Here is a 17,549-nt window from a genome sequence, read left to right on the forward strand (position 1 = left end):
AATCTACAGAAAGAAAGTGGAATAGGAACTGATATTATAGAATAATGGTGAGTTTGGTCCCCACCCCAGGCATCTTCTTTATCAATCCAGTCAAACCAAAACACTCTTTTGCTTTTGTCCAGTCAAACTGGACAACCAAGAGTCAAAAATATTGTTAATGGAAGAAAATTGTGCCTTTCATGTTTTCATGCTTTTATCATGCATGCTGTTTTTGTTTCAAATAATGGAAATAAAAGAAGGAGAAACCTTTTTCTGATGTTTTCCTTTTTTTTTGTTTAGGCCAAATTGTTGGAGAAGATATCACAGTTCAAAAAGGTTAATTATACATTACTCAATAATCACTATGCTTCTTTTCCTTCTTAGGATTTTATTTTAAATAATTATGCACTGCTCAATCATCATTATTTTTGTTTGTTTCTTCATATCATTTCTCAAGTATTCTTTATACAGTGTAAAATAGGTAAAATCATAATAAAAATGGTTATATCAAACTTCTTATAAGGAAATAGGTAAAATCTAGTGTTCATTTGTAAAGAGTCTCTCAAATAAATAAATAAAATGGTTAAGTTTTTTTTGTTTACTTTATGTGAGTAGTTTTAGATGAGTCTTGAAATAATAAGGAGTTTATAACATTTTTTAAGTGATATAGAGATAAAAAAGACTATTAACTTCTCCGATAAGATAAGATAGTACACTTATTTTAAATTTTTAATTATATATCAATCTTATTTTATAAATAAAGGTTAAAATTTTAAACTTTGAAAATTAAATAAGTAACTTATGGATAAGATCCTGGTGTTATTTATGCTTTTATTTGAATTAAGAGGATGAAAAAGATGAATTTAAAGAAAAGGAGAAAAGAAAGGGAAATTATTTGTATTAAGAAAAAAAAAAGTGAAAAGTGAAGAGAAATAAATTTTTTATTACAAAATTTTATAATTAATATAATGGATGTGATTTATTTTTTTTAAAAGATAAAAAAATAAAATTATAAATTTATGGTTGTTATTAAAAATAAAGTATATAACCTATTATTCTCTAAAAAATACAGCCATAATCAATTAGGATGTGTATAATTGATTATCCTACAAAAATAACCCACATGACCCACTTGTTGCATGAATCTCCACTAATAACATTGAATATGCATGGACAAAGCAATAAAAACAGAGACAAAGGTATTTTTCATGTATGATAGATTCTTTTTTATTCAAATCATAATAAAAAAACATAAGTAATGTTCAAATAAAAAAATTATATATAATTTTAAAAAGAAAATTTTAAAAATTTAAAAATTAAAATAAGTAATTTATAATTTTATATATTTTTTAAATTTGTTATGCCTAAATTATTTTAAATTATAAATAAACTTATTATACTTTTTTAATTTTTTTAAAAGTGTTTGAGACCAATTGTACAAACTTAATGGACTTTTTTTTCTACATATGTTTTATTTAGATGGGGAAGAGTAAGAAAGAAAAAGAAATAAAATAAAATAAAAAATAAAGATATTTAAATAGAAATAAATTATAAATAAATAAATAAAATTTTAAAATTATTTAATGAATATGAAAAGCTTAAGCTTTTTTTTTTCATGTTTTTTATTTTTAGATCTCCATTTTCGTACTTTAGTTAATTTTTTCCCTTTGTTATCCGCGCTTAAACATAACTTAATTTCTTTATTTATTTTTTGAATAACAGAGTTAATATGATAAAGTGGGACAGTTAAAAACTCATACTTAAACTCATCCAATCATTCTATTGAATTTTCAAGAAAACATTTTATACCAAACTCACTTAAGTACTAATTATTTTCTCACCACCAATATTATTTTACAGGTATCTTTCCATAAATAAGAATAATGAAAACATATTTTGTTTTCAAAAGAAATCTATATAACTATACTCCAAATTATAATTTCGATTTGTTAGGTCGTTCAAATTTACAAATTAGCTTATAAATTTGAAATTATAACATTTTAAATACAAATTATACAAATAATTAAAAATAAATTATATTTAATTTTTACATTTTATTTTTGTATGTTTTAGTTTAATCAATTTTAACTTAAAAAATGAAAGAAAGAAATTCTTTTAAATTAATGAAATTTTTATTCTTACAAATTATTATTATATTCCCAAATTAATCTATTTATTCATGCATATTTTTACAATATAAACTATATACATAGAAAAAAAGTATTTCAAGCGTTATATTTTTTAAGATTATTTAAAAATAATAATAACAATAAGTTATTATTATTATAAATGATAATATAAATAATTTTATTATCAATAATAATATAAAAAATAATGTTAATAAAGTTGTAATGACATTTTTCTGTGTGATTGTTTGATTTCTTATTATACATGAATATTTGCTAGATTCTCATAGGAAGTTTAAGGGCATATAATTTTTTCATATACCAATATTTTATTGGATTATAAATATGAATATGTTTTTTATTATATATATATAATTAAAATGAGTATATTATTACAAGTCATTTGTTTAATAACACTTTTCTATTACATTAAACTTTTTTATTATATTTTACATAAGTATATGTTTACATCTTCTTTCCTTAATATACATATATGGGGTGTTACACCTTAAACAATTTGAGTTTAATTTTCACTATCATCTAAATTTTAATTTACGTAATTCCTTGCCCATTATTATATGTTTGACTGAGAAATGCAATTCAAAGAATAAATGATATAAAATATCAAACGTTTTGAACTTCTAGAAACACATAAAATATCCATTTTTGAAATTTGAATCATATATATATATATATATATATATATATATCCATTCAATAATTCATATTTATATCAACCACAATCATTTTTTTGTGGACTATTGTCTGCACAAAAGCACTTCTAGACTACTGTTACTTTTATATAATTTACCTTTATCGAAAATACGTTATTATTTTGAAAAATTCACAAATTTTGAAAAGCAGGTATTTGATTTGAATCTGAGATTGGGTTTTTGTTAATTTGACTAAAATAAAAATAATAATTTATTTGTAAAATGTATGCGTGGACATGATGTATAGCTACGGAATAAATCAGTAAATTAAGTTTACGAAGATATAAAAGGAAGGGTCCACAAAATTAAAGAAAAGAATAATATTATTAGTTTTTTTTTTATTCTTAACAAATATGACATTTTAGGCGCATTTTCCGGCAACTAATTTATTAAGAACGTACCTATCACGTGAATAGGGCAACAAAATTAAAGTGCCTTCATTACTTATTTGGATCCCAATATGAAAGAAGAGTGTACAAATAAGAAAAACAATTTTACTTTCATTTTTTCTCTTTCAAAAATAGTGGATAAATGAGCATAATTAATTGTGAAAAATCATGGTATTTATTATTGTAGTAATAATAAATAATAATTTTAATAATCAATAAAAAAAGCATTAATATGAATAAAATTATATTTTTCTGTCAATTTTTTAACTAACTATTTTTTTTCTGTTTATTTTTTAATTTTCTTCTTTAGTTTGTTAAAAACAAAGTATAAATACTTTTAAGTAACTAATGTGTAATAGGATAACTGTAATAGGACAAAAATCGTTTAAGAAAATAATTATCATTACAAGAAAATCAAAATTAATTTTAGAGATAAAAAAAATAGTTGTTTATATTGATTAAATTAAAGAACATTTTAAAGACTAAGAAAATATTGATTTTTAAATTAGTTTCTGTTATTGTTAAATAGTCTAATCTACCAAAGCTTTTGCTATCAAATTTAAAATTTAAATATTTGGTAGTTAAAACCTTCGTAGCTAATTAGATACCAATTTAGAAACTACTTGATAATAATATAAACTAATTTCAAAACAATTTTTTTTAGTTTCTAAAATGGTGTCTAATTTAGTCAAACAACTAACTATTTTTTATTTTTAAAATTAGTTTTTATTCAATGATTTTCTTGTAGTGTATGGTGTAATTTTTTTATAGATATTATTCAGTTGTGGTGTTTGTAATGATTTTTGTTTTTTTATAAGTATTAAGTGAAAAATAAATATTTTATTATAAGTTATAAGGTTAGATGTAATATATATATATATATAAGAAAACATTTAATTGTTCATTTATTATGAATAGATATTTCTTTAAAATTTTATATTTTTTATTTAAATTTCTAATATGGTTATAGTCATTTTTAATGTTTAGAGATGATAGATAATAGTTCAATCTTAATCAAATATAATTTTGATTTGAATAATTTTTTCCCATTAAATCTCAACTTTTTTGTGTTTATTGCATTGATGGATGTTATCTTGTCATATGCCAATTTTGACTGGGAAAAATAATTTTTTTTTGTCAGTGTAGGATTGTAATAACATATTGTGTTTCTTAATCACGAATTATTGGAGAAAAATTGATTCATAAACACCAACTCGTCATCTTTTATGGAGTTATGGTTTGAAAAACCTCTTTTGATGTAAGAAAAATAATTTTAATATATGAAATTATAATGAAAAGTTAGGTTGAACCGTAAATTGTTGCTGGACCGGGGTGTGGTATTGATTTGATTTGGGCCCAAAAAATGAACACAATTATAATGATATTAGCTATATAGATATAGATATGTTGTGTGGACATTTGACTTGTGTATGTGGAAACATTGTAAGATATACATAGGCTATATTTACATCATTGTACTTGTTGTGATTGATTTGATACTTTTGACTTTTGGTTAATAAACAATTATTAAATTAATTTTAGATAATGTTTGATTATTATTTGCAGGCATACTGTGGACTTAGTTTAATGAAGATATTAGGAGAAAAATTTAGAGTTTATATGTTGAATTAGGATATGGTTTGTTGATGGATAGTGTTGGGAAATATAGTATTTATATTGATTATTATTTTTCTTGGAAAAAGCTTAAGTATAGGAGAATAACATTGGACCAAAATAGGTTTTATGTAAAACTTCACTAAAAAAAATTATGAAATAAAAATCAATTTGTATAAATCAAAATAATTAGTTACAATAATAATTAAATTAGAGACTATTTTAGAAAAAAAAATAAAAATTGGTTTCTAAATTAGTTTTTATTATTGTTAAATAGTTTATAAATTGGTATCTAATTAGAAACCAAAGCTTTTGCTACCAAATTTAGAAACTAAATAATTGGTAGTTAAAACCTTAGTTGCTAATTAGATACAAATTTAGAAACTATTTAACAATAATAGAAAATAATATAAACTAATTTAGAAATTATTTTTTGAATGTTCTACTACATTACATATTTGGAGTTGGGTTCGACAGATTTTTCTTACTTCTCATCTCTCTAATAAGGATGATCTTCTTTCTTTTATTAAGAGTGATGGTAGTCCTTTGGTTAAATTGATTAAGCTTGCTGTGACAACCTTTTCTATATGGATGATATGACGTATGAGGAATTATGCTAGATTTCAGGAAAAGATTGAAGTTTCTAAGGCTATTTCGGTAATTAAAGATTTAACTTGTCTAGTGGGAAATTCGTCTAAAGCTTAAATGAAGAATGATATGTTGGATTTCAACGTGATTAAGTTTTTTGGTATTAAGACTCGTAGTGGGAAAGTTCTTCGTCCTCTTCCTGTTAGATGGGAATTTCCTTCACCAGGTTGGGTTAAAATTAACACGGATGGGGCTGCTAGGGGTATCCTGGTATTGCTTCTTGTGGAGGTATTTTTCGTGGGAGTATGGGAGAATTTATTGGTGCTTTTTCAGGGTTTCTTGAAGTTCAGATTGCTTTGGTTGCTGAGTTTTATGGAGTTATACATGCTATGGAGGAAGCTCAAAAGATGGGACTTACAAATGTTTGGCTTGAATGTGATTCGGTCTTGGTTTGTGCTGCGTTTACTGCTAGGACTAATGTTCCGTGGATGCTTCGTAATCGATGGAATTCTTGTCTTAATTACTGTGGGACAATCAGGTTTAGGGTTACTCATATTTTTCGGGAGGGGAATGCATGTGCTGATAAGTTGGCTAATTTAGGGTTCATTCATAGAGAATCATTTCATTGGTATAATAGACTTCCATCTAGTCTGTTCTTAGAATTCTTTATGAATAGGTATAGTCTACCTATGTATCGTTTTTGTTAACATGTGGGTTTTGGTCTAATCCCCCCATATTTTTGTATTTTATTTTTTTTTATTTTTTTTTAATAATATTTTTTTCATGTGATGGCAGATGATTGTTGTTACTTGAGGTGTCAGCCTTGCTGAGATGTCAAGTTGCATTGTGATGCCTAACATGAGAACTTTTATAAAAAAAAATAATATAAACTAATTTAGAATTTTTTTTTTTAATTTCTAAAATGGTCTCTATTTTAGTTCCTATTGTAACTAATTATTTTGGTCTCTAAAAATGAGTTTCTATTTTATGATTTTATTGTAGTGGTTATAATAATATATTTTAATTTTTTTTTTTTTCAATTTGAAAGAAATGTGTTTGTTGGCATTTGAAATTTGTTTGAGAGAAATGTCACTTAAGTGATATTGAAACATTTAAAGTCATTAGAAATCATCACTCAATAATTTTGTTAATCATTCAAGTGATGATGATACGTCTTCAAGTGAGTTTAAGTGAGAGAAAATTTATATTGATTATTTTTTAATAATGTGTTATTAAAGTGGTTTTTATTTTAAGGAATGACATTTAAGAGGCATCAAGTGAGTTTAAGTGAGAGAAAATTCATATTAATTCCTTTTTAATGATAATGTGTTATTAAAGTGACATAATGTAATTTATGGTTTTTATTTTAAGGAAACACTTAAGAGAGAACAGCTCACTTAATCAATATATTCCTATTTATCAAAACTCAATTTGAATGGTTATATATATAATGAATAATGATTTTAAAAGTATAAAATAAGTTTGTGTTATTACCGGATTGAGTTAATATATTTGTATCACATAAATATTCAAAAATCATATTTTGAATAAGTTAATATTTATATTAATGTATAATCATAATTATTTATACATTCATACCAGCATTTAATAATTCACGTAGAAAGACACAAGATGTAAAAAAAATTGGATTGTATCATGACTCAATCTTCAATTGAAAAAAATATATATAAATATTATGGGTCGATATTTTTCATGAAAATTATTACACATTTTTTACGAGAAAAATAAATAAATAAATAGAAATATTTAAGAAATATCTCAACCATTTTATAAAGAATCCCGATGTATTGACACTATCTGACAGTAACACATATTTGATGTCATGACAGTAACACATATTTGATGTCGTATACATGACAATGACGTGACAAAGTGAGATTACGTTTGATGACATAACAAATTTAAAATAAGATAGTAATGCGAATGAGCAGTGAAGCGCAGACTTCAAAATAGGATAAAAAAAATAGATTACTGGTTTTTAATAACAACCGGTGTAATATATTTTTTTTACTTATAATAACATATATTACTCTAATTAAATCATCCTGATATAATATATGACTCATATTAAAAAAATCCTGATATAATATATGACTCATATTAAAAAAAATTAATTTTTTTTTCTTCATAAAAAGTGAATGTACATGAACATCATAAAAATTATCTGTCACGTGTGTCTACAACATCAAATGTGTTACTGCATGATAATTTAAATATATTGAGACTCTAAATCAAAAACATCCTTTATAACAACCCATATACACAGACAACAACACATACAGAAAACTTCCTAAACAAACATTTGAATCAGATATGATTGTTTAAATGAGCATAAACAATGTTACAAACATAATTTGATATAGATATACCATTCATAAAACAAACCAGCCGCATCCATTTCCCTGAATATACCTTAGCTGTAATAATCTTTTTCTTACCACTGCTGATCTACCTGTCTGCTAATTCATTAGGGGAAAACTTTATTCTTGCTCCTAATTTCAATTAATAGCTTTTTTCTTATATTTATAGAGAAAATGAGCAATTAGTCAAATACCGATCTTCGATTGCGACTCTATCAGTTTCGATATATATAAAGTATAAAACGTGTTAATCCGAATTAGTTGTTGACTTTTGTTTAAGTTTTCAATCTTAATTATTTGGCCAATACATTATTATTCATTGATCTTAGATCGTATACTTTCAATTCAACAGATTTTTTTTATGCTGTCATGTTTGAGGGTTGTTTAATTTGTGATATTTGTCTTGTCGTGCATGCACGTAACTTGTATTTCACAATCACAATTTCATAAATATAAATGCCGGCAGGGAAAACTTTGAATCTCCAATAGGTTTATCAATTGTTTATGGCCATGGAAGTCAACTAGTTCTATGACAAATAAAGTCATATATTACTTTAAATCTATATTCAGAGAGAGAAAGGAAGAAGATACCATACCACTCTAAGCCCTCTTTTTACGTATAAATATCTTAGCTACAACTGCATAGTGCTTAAATGTTTCTGATACATGAATGATCCCTATATTTCATAAAACAAAGTATACAAATTATTGTATATGAACTACATGATGGAAAAGTTTTTAAAAATGGTGAAGAAACTGCGTTTGTGACTGTAGTTTGAAACTTCACATGATGGATAAGCCGAAAAGCTTGATCAAGAAGAGTTTACAAAAAGAGAAGCAGATTGCTGTGCATCCACTGCCACTGAGAAAACCTTCTGTCACACCTTCAAATAATGCTACTGGTTTGTACATTCTGCCTTTACTTCAACCTTCCTCTAAATTCTTGGCCATTAATCATCCAAATTCAACCAACTCATTGTCAAAGAAGAAAGAAACTAAGAGCCTTGAACCATCATCAAGTGAGGTTAGAAACATGACCTACAACTACAAGCTACACGATATTCCAAAAAGTGACAAGATTAGGGAAGAGGGATTCAAATGCAGTGCACTTTGCATGCCTGTTCCAGGGTTTGGGAAAACAAAGCCAGTGAAAGCAAGAAAAGAAGAAACCCAAATGCATGCAGTGAACCCTGTGCCATCGTTATCAAAGCCTAACTCTTTGGAAAAGTTTGAACGTAGTTGCCTGGTTTCACAAGCCAGAATCCATGAAAATGAAGGAGATAACTCCACAAGTTCCTACTTTGATCTTCCATCCGAATTGTTTAAATTCAGCAGCCATAATGCATAACCTGGTTTACGGCTGAGAGATAAGGAAATTAACATCTTTGAGCATTAGTATAATACAATGGTAACTCTTTGTGGAAAATTAAGCCTGTTGTTATGGTTTATTAGTGTTTTAAGCAGTTCTTATGGGTGCATGTAAGTGGTTATGATGTACTTTGTTTGATATAATATCTATAAATATACAGTTTTCAATTGATTGCACAAAGCCTGCTTCAAATAGTTTAGTCTGAATCTAAATTTAGCTTAGACAATCCTATTCATCTGGTTTGTTTCTCATATTTGGCTATGATATGTCTCCACAAACAAAGTTAATCTGATATATACTGCAACCACCATCAAAAGGAGTTTCCTGCTTTATTTTCATCTATAACAAAATACCTTTCTTCTCATTCATTCCATAACAAAATGACTTTACTTTTGAACTGGATGGTCTTAATTGGATATGGTAGATGATTCATCAATTTCACAGTAAATAGTTGCACTATAACTTTTTGTGTATCAATTATTCCTTGTCCTAAGTTAGGGTTATCCAGGAAGAGAGCTGAATAGAACATATGTGGAATTTAGGAAAAAATAGAGAAAACTATAAATTAGTTTCATGGTTTTGTGGGATAGAAAATCATTCGAAGTAAAAAGATAACTGTTTCGTAATTAAAATATGAAAACATGAAAGAATAATAAAAAATACTTTTTCAAATGAAACAAGCCTTGTTGTTAAATTGATAATTTTGCTCATTTTTTCCTTAAAGATTTAATTTAAATATAGTAGAAACCTTTTAAAATCTATATAAAATTTTCGTAAACCGAAATTGGAGGAAGAGTATTTGATTCCTGACTGAATTCGAAAAACACTCCATACAGAGGAATTGAAGGAGAGGATGAGATAGTGCATGCAGAAACAGATACCACATCGTCTCAGATAAAGATTAAATAAGGATAAGGAAAGAGTGAGATCACTACGACTTCAGAGAGAAAACTTGTGGGAAAGAAAAAGATCTCAATCACATTGGTAGCTGGGTTCATCAGATTTTAACTGAAGCTTATGACCCTCTACTAACATATAGGTTGTACGTACATATAATAGGTAAAATTCTATTCTCATTAGCTACCAAAGACAAATACTTCTGATTTCTCACCTCCATAAATGCATCACATCACATCCTATGCTTTTTCCTTTCTTTACTTGCAATCACATGAAGGCTACATCTCCTCTTGCATGCTCTCTCTCAGTTACGTCTCAACCTTTTCATCCTATCATTACTATGCACTACAACCTATAAATAACAAACTAATTTTCACTTCCAAACCATCTTCAACAATGGCTCCAGTGTTCTGGGTACTGGTTTTAGCTAGCCTCAGCTACCCGCTAGCCACAATCAATGCCCAAGCACCATCAGGTTCCCCTTCCAACTGGCAACCTCAAACCCCAAATACACCTTCTACATTGCCTTCTACAACCCCAAATGCACCCTCTACGTTGCCATCCACAACCCCAAATGCACCTTCAACGTTGCCCACCACAACACCAAATGCACCTTCAACACAGCCTACCACCACAACTCCAAATGCACCTTCAACACAGCCTACCACCACAACACCAAACGCACCTTCAACACAGCCTACCACCACAACTCCAAATGCACCTTCGACACAGCCTACCACCACAACTCCAAATGCACCTTCAACACAACCTACCACCACAACTCCAAATGCACCTTCTACACAGCCTACCACCACAACTCCAAATGCACCTTCAACACTGCCTACCACCACAACACCAAATGCACCTTCTACACTGCCAACAACAAACCCAAATGCGCCTTCAGCATTGCCAACAACAACCCCAACTGCACCCTCTGCATTGCCAACCACAACTCCAAATGCACCCTCTACATTGCCAACAACAACTCCAATTGCACCATCAGTAGCCAAACAACCACCTGTTGTGGCTGCAACTTCTCCCACTTCAACTATCAAGCCAACACCAACAACCACATCTGCACCCTCCAAATTGCCAACTGCGGCTTCCCCCGCTTCTGTCACAAAACCACCCATTGTCATTACCCCTCTTCCCTCAATGAAACCACCAGTTGCAACTTCTCCCACTTCTAGTAAATCTCCAGTTCCCAAGGTTGCATCTCCGACATCATCTGCACCTGTGAAATCACCAGTTCCCAAGGTTTCATCTCCAACGTCGTCTGCTCCTGTGAAATCAGTTCCTAAGGTTGCATCTCCAATATCATCTGCGCCTGTAAAATCAACAGTTCCTAAGGTATCATCACCAACATCCTCTACACCTGTCAAATCACCGGTTCCTAAGGTTTCATCTCCAACCTCATCTCCTGTGAAATCACCAGTTCCTAAGATTTCATCTCCAACATCATCTCCTGTGAAATCACCAGTCCCAAAGGCTACATCCCCAGCATCATCTGCTCCTGTGAAATTACCAGTTCCAAAACCTACATCTCCAACATCTGCTCCTGTGAAATCACCAATTCCAAAAGTCACTTCTCCAACATCTTCTCCTGCGAAATTACCTGTTCCCAAGCCTTTACCACCATCATCTGCTCCAGTTAAATTACCTGTTCCCAAGCCTTTACCACCATCATCTGCTCCAGTTAAATTACCAGTTCCCAAGGATTTACCTCCAACCGCCACTCCAGTGAAACCACCCGTTCCCAAAACAACACCTCCCAAAATTGCACCTGTGAAGCCACCTGTTCCCAAGATTACACCAGCATTAAGTCCAAAATCCCCATCTCCAAAACTCCCACCACCACAACCACCCAAAGAAGCACCTATTTCACCCCCACCACTACCATTACCACCAGCTGATTCACCGCTGTTGCCCACTCCAAAAGTATCCCCTACCCCAGCCGAAGCACCAACAGCGCCAGCACCAGCCAAAAAAGCACCAGCACCAGCACCTGCACACAAAAAGAAAGCGCCAAAACCATCACCTGTTCCTTCACCCCTAAGTAACACGCCAACACCTGCACCAACGCCTTCGATTGAAACACCAACCCCAGCACCAGCACCCGAAGATGACACGCCCGAACCTCCTCCCCACAAGCACAGAAGAAGAAGACACAAACACAAGCACAGGAGACATCACTCGCAGTCTCTGGCTCCTGCACCGGCCATCATTCGGAGGAGTCCCCCAGCACCACTTGTTGAAGAGATTACCACAACCGAGTCAGAAGAGACTCCTGCACCAGCACCAAGTCCCAATGCGGTAATATATACCATCTTTCAACGCTCAAATTTGAATGACAATTTAACCTTATAGTTTTGTAATGAAGTCCCAAACAGTTTTAATCACGTCTCATGCATCTCATATATTTCATTTTTGTTTACAGAATGGTGCGCAAGCATACTATAGGCAAGGGAATACACAGTCAAGTGTTGGACTCGCCATTGCCATTGCCATTTTGTTATCTGTCATCACATGACACTTTCAAAGTCTCATATGAAGAACATGGATTCTTAGCGGTGGTGTGCTTTGCAAAACATATATTATTTTTTTTACTTCTTTCTTTCTGATGTGATCTTTGCTGAATAATACTAATGGTACGAGTTTTTGAATTGTTAAAACAACCAGGCACTGTTAAGCAAAATGTAAAAGTTTTATATATTTCCCATTTCATTTGATGAATTTCTCTGAATGCATGATTATTGTCTCCAAATCTTGGACTTAACAGCAACTCCGATTAATTTTTCCGACAACCTCCAAGTCCAATAGTCCAATTTAGATCGTTTTAAAACCAAATGCTAATTATAACCAAAGAAAGTAATTTAAAAAAAAAGAATTTCATTTTTATAAACCATATAAAATACCAATTTCTTAGAAATTGAAAAGTTTTTTCACATACTTTTCTTTAGATTTAAGATGTATAAATTGATTTTAACTTAATAAAGAAGTTTAATTTATTTTATGATTTAAGAAAGATAAAAGATTTAGTTTCATATCTTTATATCTTCAAAATTATTACTATCACAATTTTGATGGTGGAATATCTTTTGGTATCCAAAATAATCCAATTTAAAATTTAACTGGTAATATTATAAAAGTCTATTTATTAAAAAAACACAAATTGCTATTTATTATAAAAACACAAATTGATGTTACAACTCTTATACACAAATATACACGAATTAACTATTCATAAGTTAGTCAATTTTCTCTATTACAAACCTTATAAGACAATTAAAAATAGCAACTAAAATTTAGAAAAAAATAATAATTAGTCCCTATATATTAAAATTTAGAAAAAAATAATAATTAGTCCCTATATATTAAAATTTAGAAAAAAATAATAATTAGTCCCTATATATTAAAATTTATAAAAAAATAATAATTAGTCCCTATATATTAAGTAAATTAAATATTATTTTAGAAATTAAAAAATTATTTATATATAAAATAATTTCTATTATTAATAAAAATTTATAAAATGATTTTTAAATTAGCTATTAAGGTTTTAAATTTTAAATTAGTCTCTGAAATATTAAAAATATTAATAGAGATTAATTTATAATATTTTTATTTTTATTATAAATATATTTAATATTTTTTTAATATAATTGATTTTATATCTTTTTTTGGTATAACCCTAAAAGGGTAATAATGTAAAAGAACATACTATCTATGTGGTTTTTTTGATAAATTATCAAACAAGTACGAGGAAGGATAAATTGATTTTCTCTACATTTATTTATGTGTTTCCAAATTCACAACAATCCCTGGATAAAATAAATCCGCATCATTTCATCCGGGTGAACAATAATTATCCATATTTAAATATAAGTTAAGAGATTTTGAGTATAAGGGTTGAGATACCCTAAAATGTCTCATTTTATTCTATTAATTTAGTGATGATAAAAAAAAAATTTGAATTTCAGTTGCTAACATTTCAACTTCACTTATAAGGTAATCCCATTATCCTAAGTTATTTTGTCTTGGAAATAGTTTGCTTTCCAAGAAAATGCTAACTTCAAGCTGAACAAAGAGAAATTTCATAGAAAATTTATGTTTGATGTGAATGAAAATTGGAAAAAGGATGTTGAGAGAACAAAGTGGTTGAAGAAGATGAAGAGTTATGATCATGTGAACAAATAGTTAATGAAACTTCATTTGTCATATGAAAAACTTGTTAGTATGTTTATTGACAAGAATGTCTCATATGAATTTATAAAATGAAAGGTTTGAAAGCACTACACTTTTGTGAGAGATGAAACATAATTCTTCATTAAAAAAACATATTTAATCGCAAAGATTATTCATTTAAGGAATTGATCTTTCAATAATTTTTTTTCTAATATACATGTTTTGAGAATAAAAGTATCTATTAATAATTACACATGTTGAAGAGGGAAGAGAAAGAAAAAATAAAGGATATCTACCTCTCACTTACCTTGGATTTTGACTATACAATTCCATAGTAAGTGGATTCTAAAATGTGTGTGGAAGCTTTCTCTTCCAAGTTTGCATGGCTCATTTGTGATCAGCATGGTTCCTCCTGGTCTGTTTCCAGCCCATCTTCTTCCATTCCTTCCCCAAGATATTGTTGCACTATCAACACTGAAGCAGTGGCTGCAAAATCTGATGAAGCCAATAAGTCTCCAATTGCCCCTAACTCATGACACTCACTCCAATCAGTGAGTCCTGCTGTGAGTGGTGATTTATTTCCTTGGCCTCTCCCAATTATGAAAAGGTCATGAATATCATCCATTGACCTTATTGCTGATACTGTCTGCTCCCCATTGTTAACCATTTTCTCCACATAAACAACTGAGTCATTATCCTCATGCTCTGTTCTAAACCAATTTATAAACCTCTCATCAAGTTTCTTCTCAGTTTCCATATCCGTTTCCACTGTTAGTAGCTTAGATTCATGAGGGTTGGGGTCACTATGATGATGCATAACTTCTTCCGCATGAACAAAACGCATCACAGTAAGGTTTATCCCCGGACGTTCTAACATCCTCCATGCATAGCTCAAGGCTTCTCTATCATGAGGCCCTCCAAAGAACAACACTGCCACATTGTGAGACTTTTGATCTGGAGCCAGATGGGTGAACACACTCAACCCCCTATCCACTAGAATCCCAACGGAGCAAGGTGCTTTGCATAGAACATTGAGGTTCACAGTGCGGAATGAGATGTTGGTGGACTCCATTTCACCATCAACCGTTTGATGTTTGTGGAAAGGGAGGATTATGAAGGCCACACGCTTTTCCTGAGCCAAGTTGCATACGTCCTCATGCATGGTGGAGTAAGGGGATATCACTGTTGAGGGCTGCACTGACACGTAGGAAGCTTCTTGCTCATAGTTCTGAAAGGCATTCACTATGTGTTCTGTTTGAGCCAGAGTCTTGTTACAGGCTGGTTGATCAGGCTTCTTGGTATGATTATGAAGAATGAGTAATGCAGATGCATGGCCACTGAGTTCGGTCAAATGGAGCAGGTAAATGCATATTGGGGAGTTCTTTGAAGGGCTAGTGGCGTCAAGGAGGCCAATCATTGTTGGCACATTTCGAGGGGTGTGGATACAGACTAGGACTCTGAACTCCGTTTCTCTGTATGACATTTGAATGGTTCTTCTTTTGTAAGGTATAATCCCTCTACTTGGTTTGTATATAAATGACATCCCAGGTACAATCACTGCGGTCATTAGTACGGTTAAAAGCATCAAGCTTGCAAACGATTCGCTGGTCAAAACCTGTAAGCAATTCAGCAACAATGATGTATGTAATGGTAACAGTAGTGCAAGTGGTAGTACCTTTTGATCCTTGCCAACGCTAATCACAATAACTTCAATAACGCCTTTTGTGTTCATGAGCAAGCCAAGGGCTGCTCCATCACGAACTGATATTTGATAATAGAATGCAGCAGCTATAGTTCCAATGATTTTGCCAATGCAAGCCAAAATAACAAGAATGATCAGAATTGACCATGTGTACAACCCTTTGAGCAGTCCAAGATCAGTTTTAAGGCCATTAGAGGCGAAAAACAGAGGGAGCAAAAGCAATGTTATGAAGTCCTCGAGCCTTTCCACAATAGAGAGCCCTATAGGTCCATTTGGGATAGTCAAACCAAATACAAAGGCTCCAAAAACTGCATGGGTTCCAATAAAATCTGTGATAAAACCCGAGATCATCACACCTGATAATATTATGCACATAAAGAGATCACTGAATGCTTCACCCTCCGGGGTTTTCCTTATCATCCACAAGATCCCAGGTCTCACAACAAAAATATTAAAAACAACAAACCCTCCACTGGCCAAGAAAGTCGACAAGAGGGACAAAGAAGCCTCACTATTATGCTCTACCAAATTAATAGACAGAACCAAGAGCACACATGAAATCAGATCATTGACGAGTGCAGATGAAAGAGCAATCTTTCCTAAGTCAGAGTTTATGAGTTTGAGCTCGGCAAGGATTCTGGCAAGAACAGGAAACGCTGCCACAGAAAGAATTGAACCGATGAATAGGATGCTAGCGGCGCTTCTTTCTGATTGTTCGTCGAATTTGATCAAATAGACAGAGAAGAGAGCTCCAATTGTGAAAGGCAAGATCATGCCTACAACTGCTATGGCCACTGCTTTACTACCTATGCGTCTTAACGATGTTGCATCCATTCCCACTCCCACCAAAAACATAAAATACACGATGCCAACATTTGCCATTGTTTCAATCAAGATCTTTCCTCTTGGAGGAAAAATTACATCAGCAAATGCTTTGCTTTTCCCAAGCACCGAAGGACCCAGTATTATGCCTCCCTACACACATGCATGCATGTAATAATAACGTAACATTAATTAGTTGTGATTTAAAACTATGATTGGATTCATGGTAGAGAATGAAATAAAATTATTATCATTATATGGTAAAGGAGCAACCATGAGTTCAGAAATAACGCGTGGCTGGCGAATGGGCTTGAGTATGAAGATAAATAAACGGGTGACAACGAGAATTAACATTAGTTGCAAGAGAAAGAGAGGGAGAGCATAGTTCAAAGGGTTTTCCTTTTGCCAAAACCCTTCTGATGTTATCATCGTGGCTGCATAGCATACTATTTGTTTCGTTTCATTTACATGAAACGGCTCTGCAACTTCTTTCATTCTACTCAATCCCAATATATATACCGATCTACCTTCTTTGCTTCATTGCCTCACTTTTACTATGTCACTCTCACTGTGCATATGCATGCATGCATGCATGACCTAATTTGCATGCAAAAACTCAATGGAATAGAATCTGTGGTTTGGGTGATGAACAAATTCAAAGTGAGAAAATAGGGAAGATGAAAAATGAGAGAGAGGTCTTTTGCTTCTTTTTCTTTTTGGATGAAACCTAGAAATAATGAGAGAAATCAGGATCGTTAAGTTTTGATGGTTATCCACTCAAGTG

General features: G+C 30.9%; 3 protein-coding genes across 3 annotated transcripts; 2 read left to right on the plus strand and 1 right to left on the minus strand.

Annotated features, from left to right (window-relative positions):
• Positions 1-8,472: 8,472 nt before the first annotated feature.
• On the plus strand, positions 8,473-9,273 carry LOC150029187 (uncharacterized). The gene has a single exon (XM_090299434.1). The coding sequence runs from the start codon at positions 8,578-8,580 to the stop codon at positions 9,136-9,138; it is 561 nt and encodes a 186-aa protein (XP_090155560.1). The 5' UTR covers positions 8,473-8,577; the 3' UTR covers positions 9,139-9,273.
• Positions 9,274-10,448: 1,175 nt separating this feature from the next.
• LOC150029188 (uncharacterized) lies at positions 10,449-12,799 on the plus strand. The gene is made up of 2 exons (XM_090298981.1): positions 10,449-12,369; positions 12,494-12,799. Exons 1-2 carry the CDS (start codon positions 10,453-10,455, stop codon positions 12,584-12,586), a joined length of 2,010 nt encoding a protein of 669 aa, XP_090155107.1. The 5' UTR covers positions 10,449-10,452; the 3' UTR covers positions 12,587-12,799.
• A 1,754-nt stretch (positions 12,800-14,553) lies between these two features.
• Positions 14,554-17,260, minus strand: LOC137809526 (cation/H(+) antiporter 15). Its single transcript, XM_068610634.2, has 3 exons — positions 17,039-17,260; positions 15,917-16,918; positions 14,554-15,856 (listed from the first exon to the last, which is right to left on the minus strand). Exons 1-3 carry the CDS (start codon positions 17,258-17,260, stop codon positions 14,639-14,641), a joined length of 2,442 nt encoding a protein of 813 aa, XP_068466735.2. The 3' UTR covers positions 14,554-14,638.
• Between the last annotated feature and the right edge of the window lie 289 nt (positions 17,261-17,549).

Source organism: Phaseolus vulgaris, chromosome 2 (genome assembly GCF_051622355.1).
Source record: "Phaseolus vulgaris cultivar YP4 chromosome 2, ASM5162235v1, whole genome shotgun sequence".
NCBI lineage: Eukaryota > Viridiplantae > Streptophyta > Magnoliopsida > Fabales > Fabaceae > Phaseolus > Phaseolus vulgaris.

Coding starts and splice junctions, on each gene's coding strand:
- LOC150029187 (XM_090299434.1), top strand. CDS start 8,578: ATGATGGATAAGCCGAAAAGCTTGATCAAGAAGAGTTTACAAAAAGAG.
- LOC150029188 (XM_090298981.1), top strand. CDS start 10,453: ATGGCTCCAGTGTTCTGGGTACTGGTTTTAGCTAGCCTCAGCTACCCG. Junction 12,370..12,493: donor CAGCACCAAGTCCCAATGCG/GTAATATATACC, acceptor TTTTGTTTACAG/AATGGTGCGCAAGCATACTA.
- LOC137809526 (XM_068610634.2), bottom strand. CDS start 17,260: ATGAAAGAAGTTGCAGAGCCGTTTCATGTAAATGAAACGAAACAAATA. Junction 16,919..17,038: donor GCGTTATTTCTGAACTCATG/GTTGCTCCTTTA, acceptor GCATGTGTGTAG/GGAGGCATAATACTGGGTCC. Junction 15,857..15,916: donor GCGTTGGCAAGGATCAAAAG/GTACTACCACTT, acceptor AATTGCTTACAG/GTTTTGACCAGCGAATCGTT.